At 32.5% G+C, this 24,920-nt stretch overlaps 3 protein-coding genes across 6 annotated transcripts; 1 reads left to right on the top strand and 2 right to left on the bottom strand.

Annotated features, from left to right (window-relative positions):
- Positions 1-1,249: 1,249 nt before the first annotated feature.
- On the top strand, positions 1,250-2,461 carry LOC102622733 (uclacyanin 1-like). Its single transcript, XM_006469667.4, has 2 exons — positions 1,250-1,702; positions 1,788-2,461. Exons 1-2 carry the CDS (start codon positions 1,537-1,539, stop codon positions 2,345-2,347), a joined length of 726 nt encoding a protein of 241 aa, XP_006469730.1. The 5' UTR covers positions 1,250-1,536; the 3' UTR covers positions 2,348-2,461.
- A 595-nt stretch (positions 2,462-3,056) lies between these two features.
- LOC102623026 (transcription factor ILR3-like) lies at positions 3,057-5,794 on the bottom strand. Of its 4 annotated transcripts, none has more exons than XM_052435571.1 (6): positions 5,666-5,794; positions 5,115-5,259; positions 4,648-4,716; positions 3,994-4,071; positions 3,752-3,914; positions 3,057-3,653 (listed from the first exon to the last, which is right to left on the bottom strand). In XM_052435571.1, exons 2-6 carry the CDS (start codon positions 5,243-5,245, stop codon positions 3,342-3,344), a joined length of 753 nt encoding a protein of 250 aa, XP_052291531.1. In that variant the 5' UTR covers positions 5,246-5,259; positions 5,666-5,794; the 3' UTR covers positions 3,057-3,341. The 4 variants fall into 4 exon arrangements, with proteins under 4 accessions (XP_052291531.1, XP_052291530.1, XP_015382932.1 ...); XM_052435570.1 differs by lacking the exon at positions 5,666-5,794 and adding an exon at positions 5,466-5,631; XM_015527446.3 differs by lacking the exon at positions 5,666-5,794 and having other exon boundaries at positions 5,115-5,459.
- Positions 5,795-11,090: 5,296 nt separating this feature from the next.
- LOC107175768 (proline-rich receptor-like protein kinase PERK8) lies at positions 11,091-19,297 on the bottom strand. The gene is made up of 3 exons (XM_015527499.1): positions 18,868-19,297; positions 18,309-18,364; positions 11,091-11,306 (listed from the first exon to the last, which is right to left on the bottom strand). The coding sequence occupies exons 1-3, from the start codon at positions 19,295-19,297 to the stop codon at positions 11,091-11,093; spliced, it is 702 nt and encodes a 233-aa protein (XP_015382985.1).
- Between the last annotated feature and the right edge of the window lie 5,623 nt (positions 19,298-24,920).

Here is a 24,920-nt window from a genome sequence, read left to right as displayed (position 1 = left end):
TTGTAAATTTTTAATCGAGAATATTAATAGAATTATCATATAATTTTAATTGTTTATTTGTTATGACTTATCTAATAGGTACAAATGTTTATTTAATTTTATAAGTTCGTATCATAATTTTTGTTGCTGTTTGGTTGTCTTTTTTTTTTTAGAGCTTTTAGAGGTTAAATAAACTATTTTGTCTCTACTAGTAAAAGCTTAAATTTTGGGTTTTTAAGAATAGAAGTTGAATTTTTTTAAATATTAAAATATTTAAAATAGCATCTACTTATTTGACAATCTTAATTTATTTTTTCATAACATAATTTAAAAAATTTGCTTATTAAAGTATTTGTAAAAGTTTTACTACTAAAATTTCTACTTAAATAAATTTTATTTGAAAAGTTATGCCAATCGAGAGAGAGAGAGAGAGAGAGAGAGAAAAAAAAAGGTTCGTTCTGAATTTCTAATACAAACAATGGACACCCAAAATGTGATGGGGCCGTGGAAACGGCCACACCGCTCACCTTAGCAAGCTTAGCTGGTCAACGCCAACCACCAACACCAATTCGTCATTATTTAATTTGTTCTGAAATTGTATATTAAGTTGCACTCTTTAACAACTTTAGACTTGGAAATCAAGCGCAGGTACAACGAATCGAAAAGCACTTAAAATAACAAAGAATCTTCATCAATAATAATAATCATAAATCTTTCATCCAATTATATAAAAACACATAAATGGCGCTAGCTGTGATCGTGCATTCCTTAATTATTATCATTGCTAGCAGCTTCTTCAGAATGTTCCGCACTTGTTTATTCTGCCTATTTTGCTGTGAATGTGATGATGGTGGCTGGTGGGTTGGGATTCTTGGATTAGGTTCTTATTAGGTGAAACTTCCATGAAAGTGTCAGCCCTATCAGCTATCACAATCACACACTTGCCACACAAACCACTCCCTAAGGTATATAGGTTCTTTTGACATTTTTGAGTCAGCCCAATATGGAACAAGGTAATAAATTAAAATTTGAATGTATTAAAGAAAAATGCTTGCTTTCAGAAAATACCCGTATGACGTACGTAACTAAATAATATAAAAACACCTGTGGAAGGAGGATGATGCAAATTCCCAAAACATGGTCAAATGATGTACATGGAGCCGAGTCAAGATGGGGATGCATAAACTCGATCACATGGAAGGCAAGATAATAGAAGAAATTAATTGTATATTATTCCAGGCAATAATTTGTTACAACATATTAAAGAAAAATAAATTTTTATTGACTCCCAAAATGAACAACCTGTCATTTGCCCAAGCCTTCCAAAGACTTGAACCAACTCCCACAGGGAAGCCATAACCTATCATTCCTTCATTTCATATCAAAAGCACTTCTCCTCGTCTCTTCTGACTCATAAATATATATAGACACACACACCCACACCCGCATCCTAATTCATATCACAAGACATTCGCTTCATCTACACTTTGCCATAAGTACATTCCACATTGACTCTGTTTATTCTCCAAACATTTTGCCTAATTTGAAGCCAGGAAAATGGCAGTGCTAAGAACATTCATATGCGTGGCCGCTACAGCCATGCTCATTCAACTATCTATGGCAGCAAATTACACAGTTGGAGGTCCAAATGGTGGTTGGGATACGGCCACAGACCTGAGAACTTGGGCAACTTCTCAAAAATTTCTCGTTGGTGATAATTTGAGTAAGTTATATATGCATACATATGGATCATGTTACATATGAATTTAAGATAAAGAGTATTGAAACTGACTTGCTGTTATCTGTAGTTTTCCAGTATCCATCAAGCCATGATGTGACCGAAGTTTCAAAGCCAGATTATGATTCCTGCCAGACAAGCAACAAAATTCAGAGTTATACTGATGGCAACACAGTCATCCCACTCTCTTCTCCAGGCAAGAGATACTTCATCTGTGGAGCACCGGGACATTGTACTGTAGGAATGAAGGTGGAAATCGACGCTCTTGCATCAACTTCCCCAGCACCAGCATCACCTTCAAAACCACCGCAAGCTTCCCTAGCAGCTCCCACACCACAAGCCTCTTCTAAGACCCCACCACCAGCTTCCCCAGCTCCAGAAACTTCCTCTCCCTCACCTGAAGAATCACCAAAATCTGCTCCCACAGTGTCCCCTGCGTCTCCATCAAGTTCACCTTTGGGCAGTCCCCCACCTTCCCCTGATGTTCCTACAGCAGACTCTCCTTCAACTTCCCCTCCTCCAAGTGGTCTCTCGCAGCCACCCCAGCCATCATCAGCTGCCAAAGTTGTCTTCAAAACCATCATGGCAATGGGGTTCAGCTTTGGAATCATGATGCTTCTTGCCTTCTAAGGACCGAGTAAAACGTAAGTTGCATTTATTTAGTTATTTCTTTGAGCAAAGTTGCCTGTGTTTTCTTTCCAATTTTCTGATGTATGGTGAAATTTGAGGAACAGATTCTTGTCTTGTCAATAGCATTCGATGTTATGTTGCATGAAGTTCTAATTTTCAATGTTGCCTGCCAACGCTAAAGATACAGATGCCATGAACCAGTACCGTCGACTATGAATTAATGTTATAAATATATTACTATTGAAAGAATAAAAATTCGCGGAGGGTAATTTATTAATTGAGACATTCATCTATTGTATTTTATCTTCTTATCACGATCGACTATATGCATTCAAGAGCAATAATATCCGACAGAAATCAGGCCTACTAACGGTATAAAATGGACAGATAAAAGGGTGAGTAGTTTCTTCGGTTAATTTTATTCGACATTTTTTTCAAGCTACGATGAGATAGTTGATCTGGCCTTTTGTGTACAAAAGCAACAATTGGCGCTCTTTGATCTCCAACTCAACCATCCAAACACAACTTCAGTGACCGCCAAAGGCATTAAATTTAAGGTTACATAGCAGAATGAGATTCAGCAAATAGAAGAACGTGTACTTTCATAATTTCAATATCAATCATCTAAATGCAACCATACAGGCAAAAATAATAATACGATAAGTTTTGATCTCTATGAAGTTTTCAACAAACCAGAACATTTCCAGAGTACAAGAAACCCCAAATTGGTCGTTTTTGAAAAATAGATCACAATCAGGGACGAAAAGCAAAAGCTTTTGTCATGAACATGTACAACCTTGACTCAGCAAGTTATACCTTTAAGCACTTTCTATATTTTACATACGAAAGCAGAAATCCATAGAGCTTGCCAGTTTCTAAATGGAATATATCCACATCATTAAGTTTTTCAGGTCTTCCAAAGCATTACATTACATAGTAGACAAAAAACAGATAAACGACCTTACAGCATAGGCATATTAATTAGATGTCCAAGTTAAGCAACCGGAGGACGAAGTACGTGATCCTGTGATGTATCAACAGCAGCAGGTGGCATGAATTGCCACATTGCAACACCAGGGTAACCAATGAAAGGCACCAGCTTGTTACCAGCAACCTGGCTTTGGGCAGCAAATGCAGCCGACATTGAAGAGGGATGAGGCAAAAACCCTGATGGAGCACTCATCACTTTGACTTGCTGTTGCAACTTCTCTTTATCAGCCTTTAGCCTCTGCTTCTCATCACGGAGCTCATTCTTCTCAGCCTGCATGGATAAACAGCAACTAAGTTGCACATGGTCATCCAAACCCTACATAAACATCTCTACTTTTCGGATCAGGTATAATAAAGCAAAATCTCCAAATAGATGCAGAAATTTTAAAACATCTGATTAAAGCCAGGACGCACCTTCAATTCTTTAATCTTTTCTTGCAAATTCTCATTCGATTGCTTCAGTTTCTGGGCTTCAGTTCTTAACTGCTCCATCATTTGAACAGCATCGCTCAAAATAGTAGCCTTGTCCGTCTTGGGTGGTCTTCCAGGCTCCAGCATAGAACCCAATTCGAGAAACCTTCAGATCATGCCCAAATAAATGTGAGAATTTGAAGTCAGAAAACAGTTAATTAGGGAAGAAAAGAATGATATCATGCCTCTCATTCAACCGATCCCTCCGCAACTTCTCACGGCATGCTTTGGAGCCAGATACACAGCATGATTCAGACCTCAACCTGTAAAATTATTTACAAATAAATTAAGGGACAAAGATTTGATTAAAAAAATCAAGAATAATCAAATTCCTTGAGATCTAAGCAATTACAGTTAAACTCAAAAAAAACTATTGTTAGTACAATCACAAACACTCATACATACGTAAATATGTACTCACACTGATTCACAAGTAAGTAGCACTGTAAGTAAGTAGTTCTATATCCATTTAAACAATTGTGCTTAAAGGTTAGCTTACTCTGAAACAGTTATATGTAATTCCATATGAAAAATACAGAAATTTGACTTGTTCCTTGTTAGTAGCCCAACTGGCATAAGCAGCCTCCATTAATGTCAATGGCATCTCCAAGACATCAAGGCTAAAACTTATACAAATCTCATACTTCCCTAGCTAAATTATTTTCTCATTTCCACCGATCATCTGTCACAGTACACAAATTGTTAACCTCCATAATTCCATACTATTGATTTTACAGAACCCGAATTTGAAGCATGAACTACTTACTGCACTGTAAATAAAGTCAGCCTAGTCTGAAATATCAAACTGCACAAAGGGAGAGAGAGGAAGAGATTTTTACCTTTTTCGGGAGCCAGCTTCAACTTCCTTTGGGCCATCTGAATCACCAAATGAGCAGTCAATCGTCACACTGGAAATCAACAGCACGTACAAATAAAGAATGAGAAAAAAAAAAAAAACACACACACACACAATTATTCTAGAAAACAAAAAATTACATGGTTTATTTTTTGTTCCTCCTCCTGGATGCTATAATGATCGAATTGCTATCCCTCTATCAAATCAAAAGTGCTCATTTTCACTTTTGCTAATTGTATGAAAAGTTAATTCTTCATCTCTAATATTCGTCAATTGTCCAACAAAACTAATAAGCATATACAATGAGAAAATATCTCTCAACGAATTATTGGACAAACAAAAAAAAAAAACCAGAAATTCAAGAATCAATATGTATTTTTATGTTCTGTTATTACTTTCTCAATAACCAAACAGAAAAACGAAGTTTCACCAAAAAAGGCTTAAGCTTACCTTGCAGCAGAGGACGCGTTAACGGCGGGGGCGGCCTGGGAAGGCCAGTCGAAGTTTCCGGCGATAGGAATGTCGTCGACTATGCTATAATCGATGAGCCAGTCAGAGTTGTCAGATGACGCAATCTCCATTTCCTTCTGCTTCTCTGCAAAATCACAGTTCGACTCAACTCAGCAGAGCCTCGTTTTGTTTTCTTTGTTTTGTTCGATGGATAATTAATTAATTTTAATTAATTAATAATTTTTATTTAAAAGTAAAAAGGGTCAGATAGTGATGGCAGCCATTGTGCGAGTGAGCGTGTTGCGTAAGAGTAAACGCTTTCTGTTTCTGTTGCTGTCATCAAAACTCAACTGTCATCGCTTCGTTTCTTCGTATTGATGCCTCTGTTTGGCGACTGGATTATGCTGATCAAGTTACCGGGGGTTATCAACGGATTGAAAACGAGAGGAAGCGTTTTCTAGCTCAAGTTTGACAGGGGAAAGCGACGTTTGTCCAAACACACAAGCGATTATGCAATACGAAGAAAATTTTGCACCAAATGAAATAAGCACCTTGGTGACGTCAAGATTCCACCACCCCTTCTCATTCCCACACGAATCCCCCAATACAATCAATAAACTATACTAATATACTACTCTTTAGTGGGTAGTTAAATATACTAATTGAAATAATGAAAAGTAATTATGCACATATGAATTCCAGTGACGATTTATTTTTATTAGGAAATGGTCAATCATTTTGAATTACGAATTGCAGTGCATTATTTAGTGGATGAGCACGAAAACGTCTGTTTTTCAGTTAGACTTAGACATTCCTAATATTTGTACCCTTTTTTTTTTTTTTTAATAATGATTGGGACCCGACATTTATTTCCTTATTATTTACTTGTGAATTTCATAACCGATAAAATTAATATTTTATTATCAATTATATGAATGCCATATCAATTAAAATTTAAGTTGAGACTTGACTCTGTTTAGTATAATTTTTTAAATAAAAATTTATTTAAATAGAGTTCTTGTTAGTAAAATTTTTACAAGTAGAGCTTTCACTAAAAAAAAAAAAAAGTCTTAGGTGTTTAGTTATCAATAAAAATTTTTATTAAAAATTGTGAAACTACATTAATAGATAAAATTTTTGAAGTTATGTTATAAAAAAATAAAATAAAATTATCAAATGAGTAAAGAATATTTTAGACATTTTAATATTTAAAAAAATTTCAACATGTACCCTCAAATGTCCAAAGTTTGAGTTTTGCCACTAAAAGCAAAATAACTTATTTAATTTTTAAAATCTCAATTAAAAAAATAACCAAATAACAATAAAAGATTTAAAAAGAATTTATAGAATTAAATAAACACATATGATCATTAGATAAGCTATAGCACTCGATTCCTGCATTTTTTTTCTTCAAAATATAATTTTAAACAGATCACCTAATAACGATTTTGTTGGGACCAATTGTTATTTAAGCACTTAGGTATCAATATAGGCTCTTCAGCATTAATAAAACATCAGATTGTATTAAAGTGATTGTTCTGTGGATCAAATTTGGGCCTGGCCCAGTCTAGACGCCTTGAATAAGACAGCATGAGCCCGGCTTAGGGTTCATGAGTTGACTTCCTAACACCCATTTAAAACTCTCATCAAATCCCATTTGTTATATTTATAACACTTACTTTTGTTAAAATTATGAAAAAAGGGCGAATATTATAATAGAGTTAATTAAATTTTAAACATATTCTTTGATAGTAAAATTAGGTAATTTATTGCCTCAAAATTATTTTGGACATTTTAATTTAATTATATTCATAATTGTCTTTTTAAGTAATTCTTCTCATAATTGTAGACAAGGCATTCAAGAATGAGACTATTGGCACCCCAATAATTTCTTTTTTAAATTCCCTTTCTCCATCAAGATTCAAGAGCTACTTTAATTACAAAATTATCATTTTCTAAATAGGTAATTTTTAAATACCTCCCTGAGGTTTGGCCTTACTACACTTTGAGAAAATCTATCCATATATTAACATATCACCCCAGACATATATAAGCATTATTAGAGTGTCGTTTGGTAGTTGAGGGCAATTACGTAGTTGTAGAAATTTACATTTTTTAAATTATAAAAAACTGATGATTGATTAAAAAAATCATTGTGCATCCAAAATGCACAGTGACTGATAAATTTTTTCTCATTATAGTACCAACGTCTCCTATACACAACAACATAAGCAAAATCATGCACATTAATAATTTACTACCCCTTTAACTTTTCAAGTAAAAGCAGCTTAGCAAGCATGTCTCACGTTAATTCATCAACTAACTGTAGAACTTTAATTAATTAACTAATTACCTAATTAATCACTCAGTTAATTAATAATTAATTATCCACATCATCATTGCCAATTCGGCACTCTTGCTTCCAGCTAGCAAGTTTCTATGGCCTTATAAGATTTTTGTGTAAGATACTCACATAGAAACTCTCTCTCTCTCTCTCTCTCTCTCTCTCTCTCTCTCTCCGCTAGCAAGTGTGAGTTTTGGCTTTCATTACTTTCTTTCTCTCTTTCTCTTTTACCAAGCCATCAAGAACCTATGAATGGCCATGTCTATGTTGTTTCTTTCTCATTTGGAAAGCTCCTCTTGTGTGTTTTTGTTAATCATATTGTTGGGAAAGAGACTACCACAAGTAGCTACAAATTAAGTGGAAACAAAACTCTTTTATCTCTTTGGGTGATTAAAATAGGATTTATACCACAAATAAATAGGCAGAAAAATAAACCAACACAAATCAAAGCAAAAACCAACCACAAAATATACAAATTTTTACGTGAAAAATCCAAATTGAGAAAAACCACGGACCGTAGTCTGATATAATCTTTCACTATATTAATGAGATTACAAAACAAAATCTTATATAGATAATATTAGAGGTTAACAACATCAAGAATCTTAATATTCTTGACTCACAATTACAGTCTAATAACCATCTCTCTAATAAGTGAGTATCTCAAATAACAGCTAACAAGAGAATAAAATAAAGATCAAGACTGGTAGGATTGTAGAGAGTGATGCCAGGAACTTACCCTCAAAATTTGAGAGAAAACGAAGTTAATTTCGTCTTCCAATCGTCCAATAAAAAATTGAAATCCTAGCCTCCAAATCTAATTTCACGTGACTGTTCTCTCTCGTCTTTTCTTCACTCGTCATTTTGCGATATCACAAATTAGGTCAGCGGATTGCCTTCTAAAGCCAAATTTCTTGGCAATTTTTATCCAAGTCCAAAGCTTAATGTTAATTACACATCAAGCAAGCCTTTTTAGACTTTGGGCTTTTGGGCCCCTAAATGAGATGGACCCAACAAATCTCCCCCTCTAGATCATTTGAGGGGCACTGCTAAGCCCTCTTTTTGCATACATCTTTTCAGCTTGTCCTTAGGTACTGGCTTTGTCATCATATTTGACCTATTCTTCTTTGTGTGAATCTTTTCAATCTTCAACTATTTCTTCTCAAGCACGTCTCGTATCCAATGATATCTCACATCAATATGCTTGGATCTCGAATGATATGTCGAATTCTTTGCTAAGTGAATAGCACTCTAACTTAGGGATGGCAATGGGGCAGATATGAGTTGGATCTACTCTGCTCCAGATCCATATCCATAATAACAATTAAGATCCGTATCTGCTCCAAATCCATCATGAATCCATATTTTTCGCTCCATATCCAAATCCAAAAAAAAAATAAATATCTATATCTGCTCCAAATCCGAAAAAACAAATTAAAATCTAAATCTGTTCTAAATCCGTCATGAATTCTAAAACTTAGCAATAAAAAAGTAATAATTATTTAGAATGAAAATTGAAGGCTAAAATGTATTGATAACAAATAAATTATATAATTTTAAAAAAAATATAATAAATATTGTAACTTTTACTTTTACACAAAACAACAAATAAGAAAGATAATAAAATATCCTTCAAAAGTAATTGCACGAGTAAGATCAATCTAATATTATATTGTCTCCTTCATCATTTTAATATCCACGACACACCCACCCTCAGTCCTACAACATTAGATTATGACATATAAATTAAATATGATTTATATTTAGTGCTTTATTATTTTTATTATAACCATATTTGACTAAATATATGAATAACTATATTCCTTAAAAATTATTTAGTCAATACAATAAAATAAATTACCATGTTGTATTACTTGACTTGCAATTTGAATATTATATGTACATGCTTTGGGGCTGGCTGACCTTTAAATTTACAAAACTAACCTTTAAGTTTGAAGAGTTTAAATGCATGGTAAATATCACTAATGTGCTATGAATAAAATTTATTATCATTATAATTCCACAATTGTTAAGAAACTTTTAAAATAAAATAAAATTAAAAGATTGGTGGATATGGATATGGATTTAGATATTAAGATAGATCCAAACCTGCTCTAGATCCATCTTAGATCCACACACCGATATCCAAATCTGATCCAAATTTATTTTAAACCGACCCAAATCCGATCCAATTGGATTTGGATCACGTGGATCTTGGATCAGATCCAATCCATTGCCATCCCTACTCTAACTGTCGCAGTACACAATAAAGTTATCTTACTTTTACACCCAACTCTTGTAGGAAATTTTTCATCCACAAAGTTTCTTTGCAACTTTGAATAATTACAATATACTCTACTTCTGTGGTAGATAAGGAAACACACTGCTAAAGTCTGGACTGCCATAAGACTGCTCCTCCTACAAAGGTGACCAAATATCTTGATAGAGATTTTCTGAAATCAACATCTCCTATCATATCTGCATTTGTGTACACTTGTAACACATGTTTGTCACCACCAAAACATAAACATGTCTTAGAAGTGCCTCTAAGATATCTGAGAGTCTATTTTACCGTTGTCCAGTACTCTTTACCTAGATTAGAGAGAAACCGACTGACTACACCAACTGCATGAGTAATATCTAGTCTTGTACAAACCATGGCGTACATCAAACTACCAACTGCTGAAGCATAAGGAACTCATCTCATCTCTTGTTTCTCTTCTCACTTGTAGAATAATGCTCGGAACTAAGCTTGAAATGGCCCGCAAGTGGAGAACAAACAGATTTTGCCTTGCTCATGTTAAATCTTTCAAGAATCCTTTCAACATATGCTTTTTGAGATAATTATGATTTCCCAAATTTTCTATCACGAGAAATCTTCATGCTAAGATCTGTTTCACTGGTCCCAAGTTCTTCATTGCAAAAGACTTGCTAAGATCTCTCTTTTCAGATTGTAATCTTATTAGCATCTTGGCCAACAATCAACATGTCATCCACATAAAGCAAAAGAATGATGAAATCATTATCACCAAACTTCTTCACAAAAACATAATGGTCGCACATAGTCTTGCTGAAACCATGATTCTCCATGAAAAAATCAAACTTCTTGTACCACTGCCTTGGTGCATGTTTCAACCTATACAAACATTTCTTCAACTTGCACACAAGTTATTCTTTGTCTTTGACATTGAACCCTTTAAGTTGCTCCATGAATATTTTCTCCTCTAAGTCACCGTGTAAGCAAATTGTCTTTACATCAAGCTATTCAATCTCCAAGTTCAAGCTAGTTGCTAATCTCAGAACAATCGAATAGAAGACATCTTCACCATAGGAGAAAATATTTCTTCAAAATCAACACATTTCTTTTGACCAAAACCCTTCACAAATAATTTAGTCTTATACCGTTGTTGAGTTATTTCAGTCTTCAACCTATAAACTCATTTGTTTTTTAGTCCCCTCTTTCTCTTAGGCAACTTCTTTAAGTCATAAGTATGGTTCTCATTAAAAGATTTTATCTCCTCTTGCATGGCTTTCTCATTCATTTTTATACTGGTAAGACATGACTTCTTCAAAACATTCTGGCTCCCCTCCATATGTAAGCATCACATATTCGGAGGATATCTAATGGAAGGTCATCGGTCTCTGGTGGATCTTCTCAATTTTGGCTCAACTGGTGGTGCTGGTGGTTCTGGAGGTGCCTGGTTAACTGATTCTCTTAGAGTATCATTATTATCCTCTCCAGCTCCCCCATGATCATCATGAACTATAGGTGGAGAAACTGAAGTTGGAATAATAGGAATCTCTGGGGATGACTGAGACTCATCACTATTCTTTACATTACCAACTATCTGATCTTAAAACAACATAACATCTCTATTTCTGATCAATTTGCTTACTACTGAATCTCATAATCTTTACCCAAATTCTTCATGCCCATAGCCTAAGAAAATGTTTCTTTGGCTTTACTATCAAGCTTTAATCTTTTATCTTTAGGAATGTGAACATATGCTCTGCAGCTAAACACTCCTAAACGTTTATAAGAAACATCTTTCCTGATTCAAACTCTCTTAAGTAATTTGCCATTTAATAGAGCTCATATGTCAAACAACATTTCTTAGAATTTTTTTATATTTATGTGAATCAATTGACAACTTCTAATAAAAAATTAATGTTTTTTTTCTTACTGTAATTTACGTATAATTCAATGTCCCATATAATTTTCTCTCAATCTTCACATTGAGCATAATTAAGAAGGTGAATTTATTTCAACATTTAGACTTGTTCTCTCAATTGTCATATGAGTACTGTGATTGATATGATGTTGGGTTTGAATATGTAAACAAGAAGGGAGAGTGCTAAGGATTCTTTGGTAATGTGATTCACAAGATTTATGATAAATCATCGACAATATTGATTTTTCATCGTTGTAAATGGTGGAAACCACATAATCGACTCTTTTGTATGCCTAAAGTTATTGGGACTAAAAATTGCACCAGGTGTTGTAAAGATTTTTTTTTCTTTGAAATTTTTATAAGATTCTTTATCTTTTTCACCTACTTTCTTTCTGTGTGAAAAAATTGCGAGTTAATTTAAAAAGCTTTGAAATCATTTATGCATTCAATTAGACTCTTCTATAATTTGTCTATTCTCGTAATTTTAATTTAGGATATAATTGTAATTATACAAATGGGGTAAGAGATAAATAAAGGGGTGCCAATAGTCCCACTCTTTTTTTTTTTTAGGTAAACATAGTTCTAATGCTAGGGAAAATTGACCTTAACTGTCCTTAGATCCTAAGATATGATATAATTAATTTTTAATAAAATAAAATTATTTAAACCAAAATAAAAAGGCCACCTAATAATCAGAGTTTTAATAATCAGAGATGTTAGAAGCTCAAGCGCTTCTCACGGGCCTCCAAATGCTAAAACTTGCCAATCTTTTTTTATTTTTTATTTATTTTTAATAACATCTCATCGATTGATTAATTCTAAATTGCTCCAAATGTCCTTCTTTGTTCCCGCTTTCAATTCCAATTAGGGGTGTCAAAAAAGCCCGCCCGGACCGGATCCGGGTTTGAAATTCTCAAACCCGGACATTTCCGGGCCCGGGTCAGGGTTCAACACAAAAAACCCGGAACCCGGACCGGACCCGATTTTTTAATAAATTTAAAAAATAAATATATTATATATAAATATATAATTATGAATTTATGATATGTTGGATGTTATTTAAATTTATTGTGTGATTATTGTGTTGTTGAATTTAATTTATTTATTTTAAATATAGATTGAATGAGTTTAAGTTAGAAATTAGATGAATTTAGGTATTAGAAAGTAGATTGAAATAATTTTTATTTATCATTTGTGCAAATTTTGCATTGTTAATGTGTTATATATTTGTATTTGACTATTTTCTTTTTTAAAGTTTGAGATTGAATGAGTTTATTTGATTATTTTCTTTTTTAAAATTTGCATTGTTAGAGAAATGAAAAAAAAAATTGAAGAAAAAAATTGAAAAAAAAATTGAAGTTATCACATGCGGGTTTAAAAAGCCCGGATCAAAACCCGGACCCGGAAGGTGCCGGGCTCAAGCCCGGACCGCACCCGAAAAAACCGGATTTTAACCCGGGTCCGGGCTTGCATTTCTCTCATCCGGTCCGGTTCCGGGCAACACCAAAACCCGGACCGGACCCGGATTTTGCCAAGCCTAACTCCAATTCCATCTTTATTCCTGAAAAAATATTTATAAGATAAAAATTAACATATTACGAATTAATTTAACTTAAAATATATTTGGGGAGTATTAAAATAATTTAGAAATAATGAGCGCATTAATCGACACAATAAGTGAAAAACTAATAATTTTATCCTTATTAAATGTACATTTTTTAGTGTCAATCAATAGCCTCTGCTCAGAAAGATTTAGGAAGCTTGGCATCAGAAAGCATACACCTGACCCTCTCTTCAATTATTCTATTCATCCTTTCTCCAACACCATTCTACTGAGGGTTTTTGGTACAGTCTTCTCAAGTCTTATTCCATGGAATCTACAATATTGCTCAAATGACCATTTGTACTCACCACTATTAATTTTTTTTCTATCTCTTTCTCAGCATAAGCATGGAAGAATTTAAACATATCAAGCACCTAATCTTTAGATTTCAAAGCAAAAGCCCACACTTTTTTAGAACAGTCATCAACAAAAGTCACAAAATAAAGTGCACCTTCTATTGATCTACTTTGCATCATGCAAACATCAATGTGAATCAAATTAAGAATTTGTGACTTTTTAAATAGAGAAAAGCTTTTAAAAGCTACTCTATGTGTTTTTTCCTGCTAAGCAATGAATACAAGTCTTGAGGGACATACTTGCGAAACTAAGTAAAAATCATTTTCTAGCAAGAGTTTCTAATCCTTTCTCACCAATGTGACCAAGCCGTTTGTGCCATGTCTTAATGTCAAAATCTTTTACAGCCACATTCATATCTTCTTTCTTGATCTTGGCTTCTATCACATTAAGAGTGTTTACTTTCCTCTTCTTAGCTAACACTAGAGAGCCTTTGGTGAACTTTCATTTTCCTTCACCAAATCGGTTAATATAACCATCATCATTAAGCTTACCTGTAGAGATCAAATTAAGGCGAATATTTGATACATGTCTGACATTTTTAAGCAATAACTTACAGCCAATGCTGGTTTCCGAGTAAACATTTCATATGCCTACAATCTTGGATGCCCCCTCATTTCCCATCTGAACATGGTCATACTCACCATTAACACAGGATGTAAAGTAATCACGATGTGCAATAACATAAAACGAAGTATCCGAATCAATCACCCAATCATTGGTATGACAAGTGAGATTTACTAAGCTCTCATCATAAACAATACCCAAATCACCATCAACTATGGCTGCAGTGTTCTCTTTGTCATTTTTCTAAGCATCACTCTTTTTTTTCGCATGTTCTCTTTTCCACAATCTGCACTCCCTTTTAATATGACCCATTTTTTTGACAATGAAAGCACTTCATGTTTCTCCTCTAAGACTTCGATCTTCCTCTGGAGTTATCATTGTTCTGTTGACAAGAATTTCTACTTTGGCTTTTCCCTCGTCTTTCTTACTTTTCTGAAATGAGTGCATCTGACTTAGAGGGAAATTGCTTCAACACTCTTTTTTCTAGATTGTTCATTCTGCAGCCTATCTGTAACCATATCCAAGGTTAATTTCCCGTTCGACGCTGAATTATTCACTGACACCACTAATGTTTTCCAACTATCAGACAAAGAATTGAGCAACAACAATGCTTGTAACTCATCATCTAGAATAATTTTTATAGCAGTTAGCTGATCAATCAAGTCCTGAAACTCACTAGTGTTTTCAATTATACTGCACCCCTCCTTGTATTTCAAGTTAACAAACCTTTTCATCAGATTGGTTTTATTATGTGCTGTTGGTTGCTCATAAATCATCTCTAATTTTCTTCAAAGAACATCAACCCTGGATTCCTTCGCTACATGGTGGTACACACTTTGATCAATCCATAAATCTTATCATTTAAATCGGCGGGTCTACCTTCTTCGCCTTTAATGGGTTCATGTAAGTCTTTTATATACAGCAAATCTTCCATCCTAGACTTCTAAATACCATAATTGCATGATTTCAATTTTGAACATGCATGCCGAGGACTTCTCCATCTCAACCACACAAGTAATAAAAATATAAAACCTGAAGCTCTGATACCACTATATTAGGAAAAGGACTACCACAGGCAATTGTAAATTAAACGAAAATGAAGCTCTTTCCTCTTTGTGTGATTAAAATAGGATGTATACCACAAATAAATAGGCAGAAAAATAAACCAACGCAATCCAAAGAAAAAACTAACCACAAAATACACAGATTTTTATGTGAAAAACTCAAAGTGGGAAAAACCATGGGACTGTAGTCCGATATAATTTTTCACTATATTAATGGGATTACAACACAAATTCTTCTCTAGATAATACTAGAGGCTAACAATATCAAGAATCTCAATATTTTTTGCTCACAGTAACAACCTAATAATTTTCTCTCTAACAAGTGGGTATCTGAAATAACAGCCAACGAGAGGATAAAATAAAAATCAAAATCAAAACTAGTAAGATTGTAGAGGGTGATGCCAGAAATTTGCCCTCAAAATTTGGGAGAAAATGGAGTTAATTTCGCCTTCCAATCGTCCAATAAAATATTGAAATCCTAGCCCCCAAATCTAATCTCACGCCATTGTTCTTTCTCTCATCTTTTCTTCACTCGTCTTTTTGCGATATCACAAATTAAGTCAGTCGCTCACCTTTTAAAGCCAAATTTCATGGCAATTTTCATCAAGTCTAAAGTTTAATGTTAATTGCACATCAAGCAAGCCTTTTTGGACTTTGGACTTTGGGCTTTTGGGCTTTTGGGCCTTAAATGAGATGGACCCAATACATATTTTGTTATTTCATCATTTCATTTTTTTTTAAAAAAAAAGATAGCTACTGTTTTTTATTACTTTGTGTATATCTTAATTCTCTATTACATTATATAGCCCTATATGATATTGAGAGCTCAATATCATCACCATCAAAGAAGAAGCAAAAAAGACAACCCTTCTTTCACTTCAACTCTTCTTGATGTTATCTACCGTTCGATCGGTGAATCAAATGGTAATAAAATTGGTGGTGCGGGAGACAGAGAGCTGATTTATCATAAAGAATGAGGAAGAAGCAACATGATAATGGCTTGACAAGGCAATATGGATAGTAGTACGTTATCAAGAGCTTGCATAATTGAGAGGTGGACAAAGAAGAAGGTTACTTTTTGAAAATAAAGACGTTGTTCGAAGAAAATCCATGACCACCGATAATTCTTCTTCGTTATCTCCTACTTTTGTGTTGTTGAACTCAAGCTCGAGTTCGTATGAATCAAGCTGCAAAAGAGAAGTTTCATCATCGAAATATGATTCCATGTACGACTCAAGATCAAGATCTAGTTCGTGTTATTCGATGCAAAAGCCTAAGTCTATTCGCACTAGCATCTCATCATCGTTAGCTAAAAAAATGTAATTTTTTGCAATTACGTTACTACCCTTAACTATCAAACTGCACTCTAATGCTTATATACATTAAGGGGGTGATATGTTAATATATGAATTAATTATCTCCTAGTGTAACAAAGCCAAACATCAATGGAGGTATCAAAAAATTAACCTTTTCTAAATTTTTTGATTCTTCCACTCTAACTCCAAATCATAAAATTTAAAAATGATTAAATCATATTTAACTTAAAAAACAACATATATATTTATTTGATTTAACTAGTTAAAAAAAATTAAATAGTTAATCTATAACTTTTTAAAAAAACTTCATATACAAAGAAATGATTAAGAAAAAATTATTCTTTTAAGTTGTATAAAAAATTAAAATGGATGAAGAGACTGATAAGATAAAAATATATTAGTAGACATAAGTGGCTTTAAGTATAGACGAATAAGGCGGTCATCTAAGATCTCTTATTTTGAGAAGACCTTATTTTTTTAGTATTTTCTTAATAATTTCGTAATTAGTAAAGATTTTTTTAAATTACGTATTTTAGAAAAGCCTATTAGACATTTCTCTAATTAATATTTATCCTACAATTAATAATTCTTTTTTTATAGAAAGTCTATATTTGGTAATCTTAATATTAAAGAGATATAATTAATACTATTATCTAACCATTAATTTTGTTTCTTTCTACCAAAAAAAAATAAATTCTTTACATTTTCATTTTCCTATAAAAACTTAATTACTTAATATTACAATCTTTGACTTTTATTGTTCCTTTTAATTTCTATTAAAAACCTCATAATCTCAAAAATCAAAAGGTGAATAAATTTCTTGAACTTTTCTCTACAAAGAAAATTATTTCATTTATTGGTTTATTTAAAAAAAATGGTATCTTGAAATATAAAGTTCGTATCCATTATTTGATCATCAATTCATAATTTCAACTTTTTATGTGCTACTATTCTAAATATTCTATTAGAAAATAGTATTATTCTTGTTTATTTTTGTAATGGCTCTAATGGAAATAAAACTGATATCTTCTTGACTATTTTTGTAGATTTTATTTTTGAAATTTTTTTATAATCTTCTTGATTATTGTTAGAATTCAAGAATTAAAGATTGAATGAATATTGAACTCTTTTGTATTTATTTGAGTATTAAAGTTATAAAATAAAAAGAGACCTCATAAAAATAACTTACCTAAAACTCCAAATGCTTTAATGCCGCCCCTGTTAGTAGAATCACATTGATTAAAATGTAAAATGTAAAGTTATTGAAGAAAAAAAAAAAACTGTTGTTTGTTAATTAGTTTTGTGGGTGTAAGAGTTAGAAAGAGGGTTATAGAAAGACAAAAGAGGGGTTCTATAAGAATTATGGAGCAATACTCATAGTCCCAGTGGGGCTCCAATCCAAGCGGCAAGCGCGAAACCCAATGGAAAGAAGGGGCCTAGTGTTGGTGATTGATGTGCTGTGAGTGTGACCCTCGTACCATAACATATTCTCTCCCACCGCAGAGAATTATTTCATCTCATCTCACCGGCTAAAATCGGATGATGCCTTTGGTTTGGTAAATCATTACATGCAGTGAAATCATAACGAGGAAATGAACAAGGAACTTTTCCATTGCATAAATAAAAAGACGTGTGTGTCTGTGTGTACACACACTCTTATCAGTCGATTAATTTTTACCAACTACAATTTTTTTTTGAATGGTATTAATCTGTAAATTACGTACATATTCAAAAAAAAAAGAAAAAGAAAAAGAAAAATTGTAAATCAACTGACAGAGTCACAGTTACAGCTTTGAAGATTCCTTGGTGGTTGGAACCCACCAGAAGAAACTAAGCAGGAGATCACAAAAACAAACAACGATTACCTTACCTGTCGCAGAAGTTATTTTTTTCTGCTGTACAAAAAAACAAGACAAATTGTATCATCGGATTCTTTATTTAGCCCTTCAAAACCTTTTGATCTACCCACTTTAATACTCCATTTACCATTCTACCAAGCACATTCTTTAACTCTCTTAGTTAATCTTTAGTTTCTTCCTTTTCCCAATTTGTGACATAAAGAAATCTTGAGACCACTGGGGATCAGCTTGATTGTAGCATATGCATAGAAAATACTTGTAAATTTCACTACTCTTGAATTGAAGGATAAGTCACAAGTCACAAGTCACAGGTGGGTAAAAATCTAAATCTCGATAATAGAAAAGTAAAAACTACTCATCTATTGATCTGTACAATCTCACCCGAAAATTGATCCAAATTAACACGATGCCATTAAAATAAAATAATCTAACGACAAATGATTAATCGAATGAGCCTAAACCAACCAAACTAACCGTTCGCCGGGCCAGGACTCACCAACACGAGATTTGATGGACTGCCCGGCGGCGGCGCCGCAGTGGTGATAACCTGCTGCTGCGACGGAGGCGGTGGTGACGTCAGCATTGGTGGCGGAGGAGGGGCAATCGAGGTAAGTGGGGCAGGTGGGTTTGAGCTGGGATTTGGAGATTGTGGGCCAGGCGGAGTCGTCGAGCCAATGCCAGGGCTAGGTGGGGTAGGGCTAGTGTTTGAACTGGGGGAATTGGGATTGGGAATGGGGTTTGGGTAGAGCATAGGTGGTGAAGGTGAATGGCAAGAGTCACCGGAGCATTCATGAGATTTTTGGATGCTACGGCGCAAGAGACCAAACCCCAATACGAGACCCAGAACCACCAGCACGGTGACTATGAAAATGAAGATCTTTGTTGCTTTCCCCACATAACACATGTTTTATTATTAACTCTCTGGGAATGGGACTGGGGTTCTCTGAACCGAATCTGAATTCTGAAATGTGGGTTTTGTTTTTACTTTTGTATTTTTGTTTAGGTGAGGTGCGAGTGAGGATGAGATAGATAGATGAGTACGGTAACAGTAACACTGCTCTACTCAATTTTGGTTCTTTTTCGTCTTTTTCTTTCATGGTTTGTATTGAGCAGTGAGAAGAAGAATCAGCGAGTGTGGGTGAGGGACTACTGACTTCTGACTCTGCATTTGCAGCTTGCTTTTTTGGTTGGTACCGTTTCTTTATTGAGTCTTTGCACGTGAGGCCCACCCAGTTTTGCTGAGCTGTACGTTTTTTTGCTGCGGCTGTTTCTTACTTCGCTTCTACTACACGTATAAATAATATGAGTAATTAAATAATCATAAATGTTTATATAAATTAATATAATATAATATAATTATTTAAATTAAATATTTTTTAATTTACATAATTTTTTATTTTTTATTTAATTAATAAATTAATTTCATATTAATTTATATAAAATAAATTTATATAAAAATTTATAATTGTATCGTCACTTTATAAATATATATATTTTACAGTTTGGGACTCGAGACGGAGGGTTGGTAAAACTTTTCGCAAAATTGACCCTGGATGCTCAAATGGGGTTGAGTCACTTGCTCTGCGCATAACAAAGGAGAATGAACAGAAGTTACGTATGACTGTTGTCTTGTCTGTCACTGTGTATATTCAACGGAGCCAGGGGTAATAGTGGAAACGCAGAAGGAGATGTATAGAGAGTCGAGCCGGATGGGCATGTCTATCTGCCGTGTCGCCCCTGGTGATGGAGCCGTTTTCAGGTCTTGCTTTCGGTTTTTTCTAACTTACAACTAATTATATTGGCGCAAATATACGTAATATAATGAGTCTTTTGATTACTTTAGAAAGATTTAAGATTAATTTTAAAAAGTTAAAAATTAATTTTAGTGTTGATAAATTTTAAAAAAATATATTTTTATATTTTAGTGTTTGATAATTTTTTTAAAAAAATATTTTTAGTAAAATTACTGTTTTTTATAATGAATTTTGAAAAATAGAGAAGAAGTCATTTTTTAAAATCTTTTTTTTGAGAATTATTTTATGTTTAATATAATTTTATATGTATCTTTATATGTATTATCTTTATTAATTAAGTAATAAAATCATTAATTTTAAAGAGATTATTATTATTATTATTATTATTATTTATTGATATAACAAATTAAAAAAGAAATCAATAATATAAAATCTTTTAAAAAAGATTTATATATATGTTTATAAATGTTTAAATAAATTTTATAATATTATATCCAATTAAGTTATTTACACTATTACAATAATTTAATAGTAAGATTTACTAAGTACATATATTTGTTTTTAAAACTGGCAACATTTATAAAAATAAATTTTATCAAGTATTTAATTAATTCTCTTTACAACTAATTATTTTTATAAAATAGCTAATAACAATTGTTTTAAATCTACTGTATTACCAAATTAGAGTCAACTTCTAGTTTCACTGAAGTTATTGTAAATAGAACTATGCAGGACCCCCTTTTATTTATGAAAATGGCACAAATAATTATAGATTTTATTTAATTCTTATCTTTCTTCTGTTTTATTTTTTGTTTCTAAAAAAAATAGATTTTGGATTTGATTTGATTTGATTTTACTTTAATGGGTTATATTTAGATTTGTATTGAAGGAAAAAAAAAAAGATGTCAACTCTTTCTTTTCTTAATTTTAATTGTTTTCTTTTTTTAAAAAAAGGTGTTTGTCTAATTGAAATCTTCTTTAAAAATCATTCAGGTCGATTTAAGAATTTGTGTTTTTTAAAATTAAAAAATCATGAATAACTTCACCCAGATAATTTCTGTTAAAAGTGATGACGTTGTTAACACATTATGAATATGGTATGAAACTTTTATTTTTGGATTATCATAAAAATATCGCAAATAATTGTATTATATTTTTGTCATCCAATTAATAATTCATGTTCAAGATCTCAATCCATGAACCCCTATTTAACGGGGATATATTATTGTCATTTGAACTCGTTTCAAACTTTAAAAGTACAATTGCAATACAATTGTCATTTTTTTTTTCTGTTTTGATTTTTTATGAGATAAGAGTCATCTTTTTAAATTAAAATTTATTAAATTATTGGTATTGGTTGTGGTTGTGGTTGTTTGACTTGCTAGATGTGATTATAAATATTGAATTTATATCCATATTAAACATTTAAAATTATTTCGAGTGGGTTAAACACAAACGTGCATAATTGTATTGCATGTGTGGGTGCTATGTAATTGAGATATAAAATCTCTAGTGTGAAAATAAGAGATTTAAGGTTCGGATCCCACTTATGAGTAGAGTAAGAATTGAGTTTCCGTTAAGCTAAATAATAATTAAAAAAATGTAATAAATTTATTGATAACTTACCACAATTAGATGTTTAATAAACCAATAGTGCCTATTTGTTTTTGGCGTGTTTAATAAATAAACCACATGTATGTTAGGTCTCGTTTGAGATTGAAGTTGAAATTCAATAAACTGCTTATTTTATAATTTTTGACAGAGCTAATGTTTCGTAAATTTTGTAAAAGTAGTTTATTTCATAATTTTTTCCATTTTAACAGCACTTTTTAAAACCATGTACGAGGTGTCTTTTTAGAAGCAGTTTATTAAATAAGTCACCGCACCTTTTTAAAATTCTTATTATAACCTTAATACTTTATAAAAGACAATTATATTTTACTTTACCATAAACCCTAATCTATAACCATTAAGTATCATATTACCCCCACAATTAAATTACTGCTACAACTATTGTATGTTCTCTCCACTATTAATTTAATGTGAATATAATAAATATTACTATTTTTTTTAATTTGGATTATGTATAAGAATGAATTTTTATCAAATTCATTTAATAGATTATGAAGCTCATTAGATTTTATTTAATTGAGTTCTTTTTTCACATTATGTAATTTTACTACTTAAAAAAAAAAGCATGTCTAAACAATTTATTAAACATACTCTAAAAATAAAAGGTAATCTAAATTTATATTTATTTTGGTCATTATATAATAAAACAACACTTTTATAATAAAATTTACCAAATACGTGTACTCTGCTTTTCAAACTCACAGCAACTGTAACAATACAGTTCATCAAATACTAAGCTGCTTTTTTAATCAGCGGTTTATTTCATCTGTACAGTAAAAGCAACTTATTTAATCAGCCACTGCAATCCCAAACTAACCCTTAGTATGTTTAATAAATGAGTAGTGCCTATGGTTTGATTTATTTTTTTAGAGCGTGTTTAATGAATAAGCCATATGTGGATGTAAACAAAATTTTACACAACTAATACAAGAAGATAACAGGAATTGTCACCTTTGTTCTTGTAGTTATAGAGACTATTAGGAACCGTTTGGAACTCTTGCGTTGTGGCATATATTTGTTCTAATAGGTGAATAAAAATTTTGGATGTGTTACTTCAAAAAAAAAAAAAAAAAAAGAAGGAAAAAACAATACCTAAACCGGTCCCAATAGACTCTTAATCATGAAAATACAAATGTCAAAAAAGCATCAACTATGCCTTCGAAATAGAAGCATTTGAGACAAAGTCTGTTAACACATCTTGGGCCCTCACAAACTTTGGTCTATGTTATTTCTACGGAGAGCAATACTTTCCACAACCCTTGGATATCCTTCTAAAACTTTTTTTTTTAGTGGTGCTATTGGCACACCTCTAATGTTCTCTTAAAACCCCTCTACCAAATAAACACCATTAAAATTTTGAAAACACTGTGCTATTGCTATTATCACTCACGTAATTTCTAAAACTAGCCCTAGATCGCAAACACCACTCATGAGTCTCGTCGACTCTTTCTCAACTTCTCTTCTTTATTATTATTTTTTTTGTGTTCAGTCAAATCATATGTGCAGTTGTGAACAACTCATATGTGAAATTATAAATAAAACTCTTGGTAATTTGTATCCCTCTTTCACTGTTTACACCCCTCAAACAACATTTCTTAGAATTTTTTTTGTATTTATGTGAATCAATTGACAACTTCTAATAAAAAATTAATTTTTTTTCTTACTGTAATTTACGTATAATTCAATGTCCCATATAATTTTCTCTCAATCTTCAAATTGAGCATAATCAAGAAGGTGAATTTATTTCAACATTTAGACTTGTTCTCTCAATTGTCATATGAGTACTGTGATTGATATGATGTTGGGTTTGAATATGTAAACAAGAAGGGAGAGTGCTAAAGATTCTTTGGTAACGAGATTCACAAGATTTATGATAAATCATTTACAATATTGATTTTTCATCGCCTAAAGTTCTTGGGACTAAAAATTGCACCAGGTGTTGTAAAGATTTTTTTTTTCTTTGAAATTTTTATAAGATTCTTTATCTTTTTCACCTACTTTCTTTCGGTGTGAAAAAATTGCGAGTTAATTTAAAGAGCTATGAAATCATTTATGCATTCAATTAGACTCTTCTATAATTTGTCTATTCTTGTAATTTTAATTTAGGGTATAATTGTAATTATACAAATGGGGTAAGAGATAAATAAAGGGGTGCCAATAGTCCCATTCTTTTTTTTTATAGGTAAACATAGTTCTAATGCTAGGGAAAATTGACCTTAACTGTCCTTGATCCTAAGATATGATATAATTAATTTTTAATAAAATAAAATTATTTAAACCAAAATAAAAAGGCCACCTAATAATCAGAGTTTTAATAATCAGAGATGTTAGAAGCTCAGGCGCTTCTCACGGGCCTCCAAATGCTAAAACTTATGAGCAAATCATGTGTGGTGCTATCATTAGACCCCTCCTACAATTCAACAATTCAACAATACCACAATTTTTATAATTTTTCAATACAATACATTTAATTCCAAATTTGCCCAACTTGAGAAAATAATGAGCTTCTTCGTTCAAAACTTCAACACAAACAGCGTACCACTCGAGGGAAGCAGACAATGCAATCAGCCAACGGCATGAGCGAGGGTTCTCATATTAGTCATCCTTATTCCTTCCATATCTTAGCATATCAAGTTTTATGTCCTTTCTTTTGGATGGCTAACGCTGACAAGAGGTCCAAAATAGAAAAAAATTGATGACTTCTAAAATGAAGATATTAGCCAGAAAAAAATTGACGATCATAATTCAATAGCAGGACGGGCCACACGTCTGTTCAATCAAATATTTTATCTGTTCTTCGATCTCTCTAAACTAGAGGACTCCATTAAAGCACTCAAAAACATGCACCATTTTTACAGACAACGGAACCCACTAGAGACAGTGTCACCAATCAACCAAAGAAACAACAAACTAGATTTTTCTTGCAAGCCAAAAGCAAATTTAGCAACCCATTACACTTAAATTGTACCCTCTTTTCTTCCATCTCCTTCATAACTAATTGCTAGCTGTTTGACCATCATGAGAAGCACTGTATGCTCAATGCTTCGTGGACGCCCATTTCGGCCTGAAATGCCACCAGCGTATGGAGTTACAAGTTTAATATCAACAGTAAAGAAAGTAAAAGGCTTGGTTTCTGAACAT

This window comes from Citrus sinensis, chromosome 2, assembly GCF_022201045.2.
Source record: "Citrus sinensis cultivar Valencia sweet orange chromosome 2, DVS_A1.0, whole genome shotgun sequence".
NCBI classification, from domain to species: Eukaryota; Viridiplantae; Streptophyta; class Magnoliopsida; order Sapindales; family Rutaceae; genus Citrus; species Citrus sinensis.
Note: the sequence above shows the minus strand (reverse complement) of the source record. Positions and strands in the feature narration are given on the sequence as shown.